This window comes from Xenopus laevis, chromosome 6S (assembly GCF_017654675.1).
Source record: "Xenopus laevis strain J_2021 chromosome 6S, Xenopus_laevis_v10.1, whole genome shotgun sequence".
NCBI lineage: Eukaryota > Metazoa > Chordata > Amphibia > Anura > Pipidae > Xenopus > Xenopus laevis.
Window position 1 is genome coordinate 25,172,452 of NC_054382.1, and position 13,747 is coordinate 25,186,198.

General features: G+C 36.4%; 1 protein-coding gene across 2 annotated transcripts; it reads left to right on the plus strand.

The window, feature by feature from the left end:
- The first annotated feature begins 5,698 nt into the window (after window positions 1-5,698).
- Window positions 5,699-12,410, plus strand: LOC121395012. 2 transcript variants are annotated; one of them, XM_041567472.1, is made up of 5 exons: window positions 5,699-6,956; window positions 9,467-9,584; window positions 10,406-10,789; window positions 11,417-11,639; window positions 12,256-12,410. In XM_041567472.1, exons 2-5 carry the CDS (start codon window positions 9,509-9,511, stop codon window positions 12,344-12,346), a joined length of 774 nt encoding a protein of 257 aa, XP_041423406.1. In that variant the 5' UTR covers window positions 5,699-6,956; window positions 9,467-9,508; the 3' UTR covers window positions 12,347-12,410. The 2 variants fall into 2 exon arrangements, with proteins under 2 accessions (XP_041423406.1, XP_041423407.1); XM_041567473.1 differs by lacking the exon at window positions 5,699-6,956 and having other exon boundaries at window positions 9,070-9,584.
- Window positions 12,411-13,747: the final 1,337 nt, after the last annotated feature.

Here is a 13,747-nt window from a genome sequence, read left to right on the forward strand (position 1 = left end):
AAGAGAAGAGACCCATGGACAAAATAAAACTAAATAAGCTTATGGCATGGATTTGTGGATTAAATTGTGTGGTGTGAGACTGTGTTTATGGATGTGTGTATTTTATAAAAATGCAAAAAAGAAAAAAATTTAAATGAACGACTGATCCCTTTAACAGAATTGAACAGGCATTTGAGGCTTCATGAATAAACGTACTTTTTATAACTAAATATTAGCTATATATAATTTGAGGTTTTGTATTTATTTCGTTCACACTGTTTGTAGGTTTTTGAGTATTTCTTTTTGAGAGTGAAGACAGTATCAGTAATATTATTATAGGTGATAGAGCTTAGGTTGTAAACAACTTGATTAAATATATGTTGTGTAGTGTTTGGGCTAAGCCATCTCTCACTCAGCACACTCAGTGTGGTGTGGTGCCCGTATATAGGAAGGTGGTACATTTCATACAAATGGCATAAAGATTTGATAAATGCCGCATATGAAACATGAGGGGCATGAACCAGTGTTTCCTTAGGGTTACTAATATAAGTATCAAAATGGATCTTGTCGTGAGATATCATTGAAGGATGCTTTCGCTACCTGATCATGCACCGAGCAGCTTCTTCGAGTTCAACATGAGTCATGTGGGAAGTTCTCGGCAATAAACCTCTTCCACTAATCCACCATAATGGGCACATTGTACTCTTTTTCAAATTGGGGTATTGCACGAACGCGACATCGAAAGATCCTTGACTTATATGCAGTCTTGACAGGTCTCTGAGATGCAGATTTCTGATTCAGACGTTCCATCCTTGGAGGGTTTATAATTCTGAAAAAAAATGTAAAGTCAGGATAAATTTTATTTAAAAGAACTACATGGGCCATTTATAAGGGTCAGAAGTGATATCTGAAGTGAATACAAGAACTTCAATTATTGAAGATACTTCAACATCGAATAGGCCAATTTATTGAATTGCAAAACTTTAGAATATTGACCATTTGAAAATAAAGGTCTGTCTTCTTTAAAAGACATTGAAGTCGACATCACTTCCGCACCTTAAACATGCCGATTGCTATGTTGCTATGGGGAATCCGTAGAACCTATAGACAATATTTGGCCAAGTTTTTAGAAAGACAGTTTTTTTTGAAATTGTTCGATTGGAGTTGATTAAATTTTCGTTCAATTCTAAAGATTTGCTCGATCTGAGTCGAAACATTGTTAATTCTGTCGAAAACAGCCTATTCAAAAAGAAACAAAATTAGACTGTCGAATTTTTTAATTTCGATGGTCGATTTCAATTTTAGACTATAAGGCAGATTAAGAATGTATTTAATGTGAAAGATGTCAGCAGTGTATATTCATTGACTCATGGTCATTGTATGCATCATTTATCGCTGCAGTAAATCTATAGGCACGATTTGAAAATGGCAAACATTGTAAATTATTCACGTATATGCCGGCACTATAGCAATGGGATGTGTATAAAAGATAGTGAATTACACCATATATGTATGGTATGAAGTTAAGTTGGTCAGGGAGGAGTGAGTGCAGTAGGTCAACCATAAGATGGTTTGTCAACAGTGACATAGTAAGTTACGTTGATTGAATGTGCTATGAGGTAGTTTGCCTGGGCAGAACTAGTGCCTTTATTACATAACTTCATTAGTCTTTGGGGAAAAGAGAAATTGGTAGATTTTTTAAATTTAACTGCATTGGTGTTTCATGGTTCATAGCATTACTAGTATTTTACCTATAGTGAAGATAGGTTAATATAGTAGTTAGCAATTGTTTAAATACTTTTTTGTTATCGTATCAAAAGCCAACGTCCGTCTTTAGTGGAGGCATGTGGGCACTTCTACATAGACACCACGCGCTTTACAGTATAAGATGCAACTATATTTATAAAGACAAGCAGAATGAATATTGTAAATGCCATGTAGTTATATTTATTTAAAAAAATTTATATATAAATGTAAAGGAGTGTCGCTATCAACATTCTCAATTTCCTGAATTTAAAGGGATGTTATACCTTATGTGATACTTTTAGTATAATGGTTAGAGAGTGATATTCGAAAATTTGCAATTGGTTTGTGTATATATTTTATTATTTAGTTTTTTGAGGTTATCTGGTAGTTATTTTGGTATTTGGGTCCAAATACCCATGCAAATGATTTGAATAAGACACTGGATATGAAAGGCTGAATAGAAAGATGGCATAAAAAGTAGCATAACAGATAAATGTGTAGCCTTACAGAGGCATTTGTTTTTAGATTGGTCAGTGAGCCACATTTGAAAACAGGAAAGAGTGAGTAAGAAGGAAGGCAAATAATTAAAAAAATGATAACAAATAAATAATGAAGACAATTGAAAGTTGCTTAGAATAGAGTTATAACAACAGAATATAGTGCAGGTTCAGTCAACATAAAGTTTGGAGTCCAATCTGAGAAAGAAAAGTTTAATGTAGGGCTATTAAATGGTGCTGCTTTAGCTGTTTTTGAGTTACAACTACATGCCATGCAGGGGCATGAGTAGAATCAAGGAATATTGGGTAGAAAAACTTGCAGTCACCATCAAACTAATATCTATGTATATGTTGCCCTGTCTACCAGAGAAATCCACGCAATCTGTCAAAGGTAAAATCATGAAAAAAAATTAATTCTTGCTAAACCTGCTGTAGAAGCATGGATGGTTTTTCACATTCAAGCAAGTTTTTTGAATATTTTGTTGGAATGCTTGAGATTTGCATTTAAAGGGGTTGTTCACCTTCATAGTAAATTTCAAAATGTAACCAGTTCATTAAAAATAACAAGCTTGCTATTAATGTTTAATAAAAAATGTGCAGTTGATGAAGATATTCACCTAGATGGATCCCTTTGCAGATGGGAGCCTTTCCATCAATGGACCCCAGCTGTGGGGGGTCGACCCCCTTCAAAAAACGCTACAGTGATGTTGATAGATGTCATTATTTAGGCAATACAAAGGGGGTGTGGGAGCACTCACATTGCAAGTAGAAAATGTATGTAGTATAAGGGAGTACTATGACATAAACAAATGGGTTAGTGCACATTCTCACATTGTAGTAGAAATGTATATATGCATGAATGTGACATGACCCATTTGGTTATGTCAGTAGCACTTCCGTTATACTTTATATCAATATCTACTTGCATGTGAGTGCTCCCACAACCGCTTTGTATTTGCTATTGTAGCTGAAGCTTGGTAAAGCTCAGTGTTTGTAGCACCTCCATACACCCTGGGTTGCCAACCGGCTGGTATTTTTAAAAACACCTGCCAGGGCCGGTATTAAAAATTTTACGGCAGAATGTAGCTGCGGTAATATTGTAAACCATTTACAAAATCCCCTGGCCCTGATGAAAATTACTTTTTCGGTCAGGCTTCGGGCGGTGGAAACGCCCTTTTTGTGACGCTACTATTGCCACGTGGCCGCCCTTTTGTGCTGATACTCCCTCATGGCTCGCCTTTTGTGGGGCATCTTGTCGGCTCTGCCCTTTTTTGGCATCATGCCTCCGCCTTTCTTTCCGACCCCCACTGGCTGGTATTTTTTTTCTTTAAAAGGTGGCCACCCTAACCCACCCGAATCGCTAATGGGTGGCCTATGTTTTTAACCGCACCAAATCGCACTTCTGACATTTACATTCACTGTACCTATTGCTACACGTATTTAATTTGTCCTTTACTTGTTTTAGTTCACTTTGTTTTTTTATTTATACTTGTACTAACACATATATATATATATACGTTGCACTTATATATTTAATATATTTACTTGTCTTTACCATTTTCATATTATACTTTTTTTTTAAAAAATGGGAGTTGGTTTGGGCAATCACTCTCTCTTAAAAGCTGCAAGTTAGCAGCGGGGGGAGGATCTAGCCCTCAGACAGAAACCAAGTTCAGCAGACTTCTACTTCAACTAATGCTATTATGCAGAGAGGCCACAGGATCCTCAATACTATGACTGGAGGGACAAGTTAGGGACGCCATATGGGGTTTACCTTGTGGTATGGTGGCTTTTCAACTTGATGATCATAACTTGTAACTAAAAACCCCCTGTCTCTTGTGAACACATGCATTTGCATATCTACTGAATTACTTAGACAGGGGCCCAGGGAATGTGCACTGACCCATTTGGTTATGTCAGTAGCACTTCCCTTATACTTATATACATTTCTACTTAGCAATGTGAGTGCTCCCACAACCCCCTTTTGTATGTACTTCTTTATTTTACATCATACACACTACTGGCAGAAGCAGGAAGTGCACACATGCAGCGTTTCTGCTCTGATTGGCTGATTCTCCTGTCAGTCAACAACAATCAGTGATAGCTTTTTAAAGCCAGCTGCAGGTAGAACAATGAATGCAGCAATTTGATTGGTTTGCCATGGGATACTGCCCATGGCAGTATGTATGCACAGAGACGTTTCTTATGTGAAGGGGCTGACTTAAAGGAAGGTGAATGTTTAGCTCTGTGTGTTGTGTGTGTGTGTTGGGAGGACAGTGTGTCATTTTCACAGGGGGGAAGAGGAGGGTGCGGGGGGCCCAGGCTTGTGTGAGGTTGGAGGAGGGAGCTGCTGTATGAAGGGACAAGTGATCTGTGACTGATCCACATGGAGGGAGGAGAGGTTCATAGGAGTGTCTGTGTGTGAGGGAAGGTAAAGTCAGTGCTGGGTGGAAGGTCTGTCACTTGTGGGGACATGTGAGGAGGGAGAACTCTGTCTTTTGTGTGTGTGGGGGGGTGACTGGTGTTATAATGGGGTTTGTGAGGAGAAATTATAATGTTAGTACTTGGGGAGGGCTGCGTGAATAGTCTCATGTGGAGGGAGAGCTCAGTCACTTTCAGGCAGGGCTCAGCTGACATTTCTCACTGTTTGGGGTTAAGTTTTAAGTGGACAGAACTCCATTTTCTAGAGGGGAATAGTGTTGAGAGGGTGTCTTCATCTTGGTTATGGAGTATGTCTTTCACATGATACTTAAAATGTACCAATAAATGAGCAATACAAGCACATCACCTTAGCAGAGTGTTCTTATTGTGTCTGTATTCTATACTCAAATGACTCTGCACTTGATTAGAGAATTGGAAAGGACTTTGGCAGAGGTATTTTTCACTTTTCACATACAGTAAGGGATTTCTGATAATTGTGCAATTATGAGGATATAAAGTAATAATATTAAAAGGCAATAGCAGAAGAACTGCCTGTTGGACAATGGTGAATTTTGTGTGTTTGTCAGATTTAATAGACAGATAATGTCCTGTGTGCATCACAATGCTGCTAGTACTTAAACTCACCCGTTTTCTGTAAGAAATCAGTCCCCATAGCCTGTGATATTTTTTTTCCTTTTAATAAAATTGCTGTTTAATCTTATACATAAACGACACACAATACCAGCTACAGGAATTTTGTTATGGTTTTGAGAAGTAGGGTACTATTACATATTGACCAAAAGCAGAATTCCCAGAGTACTGGCACACATGGAGATTTGTTTGTGGTACAGGTATGGGACCTTTTATCCAGAGTGCTCAGGAAACTGGGGTTTTCCAGATAGCGGAATGTTTCCAGAATTTGGATCCTTATACCTTAAGTCGACTAGAAAATGAAGTAAACTTTAAATAAACCCAAGTACAAGCTACTGTTTTATTACTACAGAGAAAAAGAAAATCATTTTTAAAAATTTGGATAGAATGGAGTCTGTGAGAGACAGTCTTTCTGTGATTCAGATCTTTCTGGATAATGGGTCTCTGAATTATGCATCCCATACCTGTAGTTCATGTTTACGATGGGCAAGAAATCTCATGAAAATGCGTTCTCCTTGCCAAAACATCACAGCGGTGATCCAGCTTAATATCAGGAAAATAAGGCAATGTTACTGGGATTCATTTGGATTGCTGCATAATGTATTTTAGGCACGGAGACAAGGAGAAAAGTGTCTTGTAAGTAAATCAGACTGAAAAATCCCAATAAGCATGCACATCCACATGCATCTGATCCATTTGCTGTTTTGATTACCCTCTGACAGGATAAAATGAGGCTAACGGAGGGGATACAGATACTACCTGACCCAACACAGAGACAATGATGCATTTTGTGTGGGGAATATGTGCCCAATTTAATGATATGGTAAAGGTTTATAGGGTTTACAATGTCCATTAATGTATATGCTTATTTGCATAGTAAAAATGTGTTAGATTTGGGAAATGCTGGGTCTTTTTGAGTCTCTCAAGTAATGCACACAAGATAGCAGCCAATGCACGGCAGAAATTAATTAATGGCCTTTGAATTTATGTGACTGCTTACAAGTGCACAAGCAACCAATGAATTACAAGGGGAGGGCAGTATCAATGTCCAATAAGAACCAAGTAAGGGCAAAGCCTGAGAGTGATGATTTAATCATATAGGAAGTGCAGGTGTAAAACAGGCCACTCCCATCCTTCAGAAAACCAATCAGAGAGACAGGAGAATGGTAAATAAACTAGCTTTTACAATGACCTTTTTACTTTTTTATGGCAAATGGGTTTTCTAACTCTATGAGAGCATTTTTGGTGGTTTAATAAGATTCGGACATTGAAGGTGAACAACCCCTTTAAGATCAGCCCATTTCCAGATGTCATGTTTCTTTTTAGTCAAAAAGAAACATTTTTATAAACATGCCCCTTTAAGAGTATGTTATAATGTATTGTTATTATCTGTTTATATATTTTTTTGCTTCATAAAGCTCAGCTTGACTAAAGCACCAGATATGATGAAACATTGATAATAGAATTAATTACATTACAATTAATGGCATTGCTGGTTTATATGTTGATAGATAAGATTCTCATATTCATTCTTCTTTCTGTTTTTTTTTCCCAGAATAAACTCTCTGAAGGCCGTGGAAGACCCTCTTGCCCAGCACACCCATGTGTCTTCATTCATTTATCTTTATCATCTGACTATTTCAATTTTTGGAACCAGTTCAGGTAAGAAGATAATTCTATTGTCTTTTAACCCTTAAATCAGTATTTGCATGACCTTCATGTGAAACATTCCATTCTCAGATTTTATTATTGCAATGCAGAGACATGACTAAGCCCTTTGGATGTGCTAATATGTAGGGATGCATACTGAATGTACATTGAGTGCAGGGCAGTCACCCAATCAAAATGCTAGTCTCTCAAATAAAATACACATAGAAAAGCTTATACGGCATGAGTCTTATTTGTAGCTTTGGAATCAGTTTCTATTTGTTCTACTACACTTAAATGCCAGCATTCAGTGATATCTATAGGCAGATATAGATAGATAGATAGATAGATAGATAGATAGATAGATAGATAGATGATAGATAGATAGATAGATAGATAGATAGATAGATAGATAGACAGACAGACAGACAGACAGACAGATAGATAGATAGATAGAGTAGATAGATAGATGACAGACAGATAGATACAGTAGATAGATAGATAGATAGACAGACAGACAGACAGACAGACAGACAGACAGACAGATAGATAGATAGAGATAGAATAGATAGTTAGATGATAGATAGATCCAGTAGATAGATAGATACAGTAGATAGTTCCAGTAGATACAGAAGATAGATAGATAGATCCATTAGATAGATAGATCCAGTAGATAGATAGATAGATAGATAGATAGATAGATAGATAGATAGATCAGATATATACAGAAGATAGATACAGTAAATTGATAAACAGATACAGTAGATAGATGATAGATAGATATAGATACAGAAGATAGATAGATAGATAGATAGATACAGTAGATAGATAGATACAGTAGATAGATACAGTAGATAGATACAGACGATAGATACAGACAATAGATAGATAGATAGATAGATAGATAGATAGATGATAGATAGATGATAGATAGATAGATACATACAGTAGATAAATACAGAAGATAGATACAGTAAATAGATAGATAGATAAATTAGATAGATCCAGTAGATAGATATAGATACAGAAGATAGATAGATACAGTAGATAGTTAGAAACAGTAGATAGATAAAGAATATAGATACAGTAGATGATAGATATAGTAGATAGATAGATAGATAGATAGATAGATAGATAGATAGATAGATAGATAGATAGATAGATAGATAGATACAGTAGATAGATAGATACAGTAGATAGATAGATACAGTAGATAGATAAATAGATAGATACAGTAGATAGATAGATACAGTAGATAGAGTAGATAGATAGATAGATACAGTAGATAGATACAGAAGATAGATACAGTAAATAGATAAATAGATAGATACAGTAGATAGATAGATACAGTAGATAGATAGATACAGTAGATAGAGTAGATAGATAGATAGATACAGTAGATAGATACAGAAGATAGATACAGTAAATAGATAAATAGATAGATACAGTAGATAGATAGATACAGTAGATAGATAGATACAGTAGATAGAGTAGATAGATAGATAGATACAGTAGATAGATATATAGATATATACAGTAGATAGATACAGTAAATAGATAGATACAGTAGATAGATATAGTAGATAGATACAGTAGATAGATCTAGAGGCATAAAGCTAAATGGCCATTATGACATCATTGGGTATGTTCACTGTGACATCATCGGTATGTTCATTGTGACATCATCGAGTATGTTCATTGTGACATCATCGGGTTGGTCATTGTGACATCATCGGGTATGTTCATTGTGACATCGTATGATCATTATGACATCATCGGTATGATCATTATGACATAATAATCTGTGCAACTATTAAACTGTCCAGCTAACAGTGAACTCATTTCATGCATAGAGCTTGAAGTGAACACTTCTTGTTAGTGAACACATCTTGCTTCTGTGCATATCAAAAAGAACTGTGAGTAGAAAAATTATATTTCAGTTTTTGGCTATATGTGTTTATGTTATATTTATCTAAATGACTTTGCAATGTTGAATTTCCCTGATCTGTAATCCTTATATATTTATATGTATTTATTGATGTCTAGATATTCATGGGACTAACCTACGGGCTCAATATAACTACAATTATTAGTTGTTCTAATGTTCTATATACTATTGAAGGGGAAATTGTGTAATTGTGGTTTTCAGGATTGTATCAAAGGGAAAACATGAAAAAAATTTATATCTTGCCTAAAACCTGTTGAGATACAATGGGATGGGTATTTTCAACATTCAAGCAAGTTTATTTGATTTATTGTTTGGATTGCATTGAGATTTGCATTAAGATTAGCCCATTTTAGTCAAAAAGAAACATTTTTATAAACATGCCCCTTTAAGAGTACGTTATAATATATTGTTATTATCTATTTATATCTTTTTTTTGCTTCATAAAGCTTGACTAAAGCACCAGATATGATGAAACATTGATAATAGAATTAATTACATTACAATTAATGGCATTGCTGGTTTCTATGTTGATAGATCAGATTCTCATATTCATTCTTCTTTCTGTTTTTTTTTCCAGAATAAACTCTCTGAAGGCCGTGGAAGACCCTCTTGCCCAGCAATGATGGGTTCCATGTGTCTTCATTCATTTATCTTTTTCATCGGACTACTTCAATTCTTTTTTGGAACCAATTCAGGTAAGAAGATAACTCTATTATCTTTTAACCCTTAAATCAGGATGATTACAGCCATATGAAATGCTGTATGAACTCTTATGTAGCAAATGGTCGAAGACACATTTTTAAAGAGACAGTACATGATAAATTTCGATATTAGAATTTTTGAATTTTTTTAAAATTCTAATCGAATTTGGACTATTCCTTAGTCGAAGTACACATAAAAAAGCTCAGTATTTGAATTTTTTTCATTTTCAATTTTCACTTTGACCCTTGATAAATCTGCCCACGTAATGTAACTACACTTAGAAGCAGATTCATATTCAAATTTTTGTTTTTTAAGGTCAAAACTCTCACTCACAAATTCGACTATTCGCCAAATAAAACCTGCTGAGTTCATGTTTAAGTAAGTGGGAGAGGTCCAGGGACCAATTTGAACGTTACTAGCCTACCTAGTTACTAGCCTTCCTGACAAACAACTCTATTCGATTCGAATTAGATTCAAATTTTTGCATCGGTAACATTTGTGTGAATTTTACATATTCAATATTTTTATTAAATAACCCCCGATTGAATTTCGAGTATTTCGGACTTTCGGGATCTCAGTTCACCGCAGCCATCTTCCTGAAGACCCAGAAGATGGCTGGCGTTAATTGCGATCCCTGAATCTGCGCCGAGGGGTAAGTAAAAAGTTAGGGCCATTTCCCGGGGGGGGGGCTTCATATGCTAGGGGGTAGTTTTTTTTTAGTTACAGTTGAATTCTCCTTTAAGGTGACAAAAAGTGACAGAGCTAGGTTGAGGTTCTCTTTCAAGTTAGTAATTGTGTGTTTTTCTTTTTTCAGCTCTGAAAGTTGAAAACTTTCGTCTATTCAAACCGAAGCTGATATTGAAAGCAGATACTTGGAATATTATACCATGTGCCTTTCATACAAGGCGTCCGCTGAATCCGTCACACGTCAAATTGGAATGGGGTTTCATCCCAAAAGGCAGAAAGGATTACCAACCTTTAGTGCGTCTATACGGAGACCATGTCAGAACGGCATTGCCTGCTTTCGCGGATAGATTCCAACTTTTTAAACCCCTAGTGGCAAAAGGGAACTGTTCGCTGGTCATCAATCCCACAGTCATTGAAGACAGTGGCACTTATCAGGTTACACTGACGATAAAAGAAAAGGTGTTCAAGCCCCTTTCGTCTATAAAAATTCAAGTTGTGCATCAACTCAAAGGTAAATAAAGGGAGAGACTGTATTGTAAACCCAATATGTAGGGGCACATTTACTTAGGGTCGAATATCGAGGGTTAATTAACCCTTGATATTCGACCGTCGAAGTAAAATCCTTCGACCTCGAATATAGAAGTCGAAGGATTTACCGCATTTCCTTCGTTCGTGCGATCGAAGGAAAAATCGTTCGATCGAATGATTAAATCCTTCGAATCGAACGGTTCAAAGGATTTTAATCCATCGATCGAACGATTTTCCTTCGATCAAAAAAAGCTAGGAAAGCCTATGGGGACCTTCCCCATAGGCTAACATATGTGCTTGGTAGGTTTTAGGTGGCGAAGTAGGTGGTCAAAGGTTTTTTTTAAAGAGACAGTACTTCAACTATAGAATGATTTTTAGTTTGAAACGTTCGATTCGAAGTCGTAGTCGAAGGTCGAAGTAGCCAATTCGATGGTCGAAGTAGCCAAAAAAATACTTCAAAATTCGAACTGTTTTTTACTCTATTCCTTCACTTGAGCTAAGTAAATGTGCCCATAGTGTATTCACCTTCTAAATATATCTCAGGCATGCTACCTACATGTGTTTAGTTCTGGATCTGAGATTCACCTACAGTAATTGTTTTGCTTTTCAGGTGGATCACGGTCAGCACGTATGAATGATGAAACAACGACAAAACCTACAAGCACCACTATAGCACCAAACCAAGAAACAACTGCAACAACAGCAGATGACAGGGATTTCATTGACAAGACCATCCTCCCAGGTCTTAAAGGAAAGGAGAAGATCTTTGGTATATCAGTGATAGCTGTTGCATCGTTCCTTGTTTTATTCTCACTATTAGGACTCTTTGTATGGTAAGTAAAATTTCCTTTATCTTGCTCTAGAATATAGAACATCGGACAAAAAAGTGTACAATAAATAGCCAAGCAAGATCAACTTTGGTTATTTTTTTCGGCTACTGCCTTACTATGCAAAGAAATAATCTTTCCGCTTATATCCACACGCTCCTATGTCTGCACCCAGAGGCACTGCCTTGGCCTGGGGTCAGACACATGAAGCAAATGTAGGCAGATTATATAGTGAATAAAATATCCCCTCTTGTAAATTCTAAGGATATTATAAGTTACAGAGGAGTTTCATGACCATATAAAAAGACATCAGAAGTCACCGTTTATAACTGATGACATCAGAACTCACCATTTATAAGGATATACTTTACAAGATATTCATAGCTTTTGTGTATTATATATATATATATATATATATATATATAATATTTCGCTACTCATGCATTCAGTGCTGGGCAGGTGGAAAGAGGTTCTATATAGATATATATATAAATGTCTGTACATAGTTCTGCAATGCTCAGAAATATGCGCAGATCACAGATCCTTAAAATGTATTTGTATATGAAAATTTGGTGTTTAAAAATATTTTGCCGCCATTTAACATTTTTTTCCTTTTTTGCAGGTTTGCTGACAAGCAAATGAAGAAGGAAAAGATCGGCGATGTAGAAAGCCCACCATCCAGCTCATCTAGTGACAATGAGGAGGAATCATAAGGGAATATGAATTAAAGGGATACTGTCGTGGAAAAACATGTTTTTTACAAAATGTATCAGTTAATAGTGCTACTACAGCAGAATCCTGCATTGAAATCCGTTTTTCAAAACAAGAAATGGATTTTTTTATATCTAATTTTAAAATTTGCTATGGGGCTAGACATTTTGACATTTCCCAGCTGCCCTCAGGTCATGTGACTTGTGCTCTGATAAACTTCAGTCACACTTTACTGCTGCACTGCAAGTTGGAGTGATGTCATTACCCCTCCCTCCTACAAGCTGCTGTAATGTAAATAGAGCCTTGTCTGCTGAGCCTGTCAATTGAACAATAGGCAGGTATCAAGATAAGCTCCCACTGACACCACTTCAGAAGGACTGAAATAAGATAGTCCTGTGATCAGTGCCCCCACTTATGTTTCAAAAAATAAATATATATATATATATATATATATACTCACACACACACACAATTCATTTTGGGCACTGGAAAAAATATTTTATATGGATAGTTTATTATATTTGTTTACACAAAAATGAATGGCAGAAACACAGGAGTACACTCCCAGGACTGATGACAGGGAATAGAAAAAAAGGATAAAATAAGGAGGACATACTTGAAAACCAGGAAAATTTAAGAGGAAGTCTAGGAAGGGTTAAAATAGCTCATGAAAAGGAGGCAGTAAGTAGTTATTGTAAAAAGAAGTATTGCAGGCAGGAAAGGAGCAAGGTCTGTGTGAGGTGGATAGCAGAGGGAACTCACAGCTCCTTTACCTCATCTAGTAACCAGTAAAACTAACTAGGAAGGCAGCAAGGAGAGAAAGTTCCCCCCTCCAAAGGAAAGCAAAGAACAAACTTACAGAACGGCAGGAGCTTTGATAGTGTCTGTGGGAGGAGGGGCTGCTAGTGCAGCTGTAGAGCAGGACGTAGGAAAGTGAAAGTAATTGCTTCCCCGCAAACCATGTGACCTCTCTCCTCCAAACATCACACGCATGGGCAGAGAGGGGAGGGGGAGTGTACAGCTAGATTCTCATGTCGTAGTGCGACCTGGCTTTTCATTACAGAGTGGCTGCCTCCAAGCACACAGGTAATGCTGTGCCTGCTGTTAGAGCGGCACAGGATGAATGTGTAATGAGCAGAAATGGAAGCCCCCATGACAAAATACAAACTAAAATAACTTATGCATGGATTTGTGGATTAACATTTTATTTGCCAGACTGTGTTTATGGATGTGTGTTTTTTATAAAAATGCAAAAAAAAAAAAAATTTAAATGACGACAGATTCCCTTTAACAGAATTGACACAGCATTGAAGGCTTCAATGAATAGAAAAATACTTTTTATAATAAATATTATATATATATAATTTGAGGTCTTTGTATTTATTTCTTCACACTGTTTGTAG

Excerpts from the sequence above, each read along its gene's own strand:
- LOC121395012 (XM_041567472.1), top strand. The coding sequence starts at position 9,509 with ATGATGGGTTCCATGTGTCTTCATTCATTTATCTTTTTCATCGGACTA. Across the intron at positions 10,790-11,416 it reads AGTTGTGCATCAACTCAAAG|GTGGATCACGGTCAGCACGT; the intron begins GTAAATAAAGGG and ends TTTGCTTTTCAG. Across the intron at positions 11,640-12,255 it reads CTATTAGGACTCTTTGTATG|GTTTGCTGACAAGCAAATGA; the intron begins GTAAGTAAAATT and ends CCTTTTTTGCAG.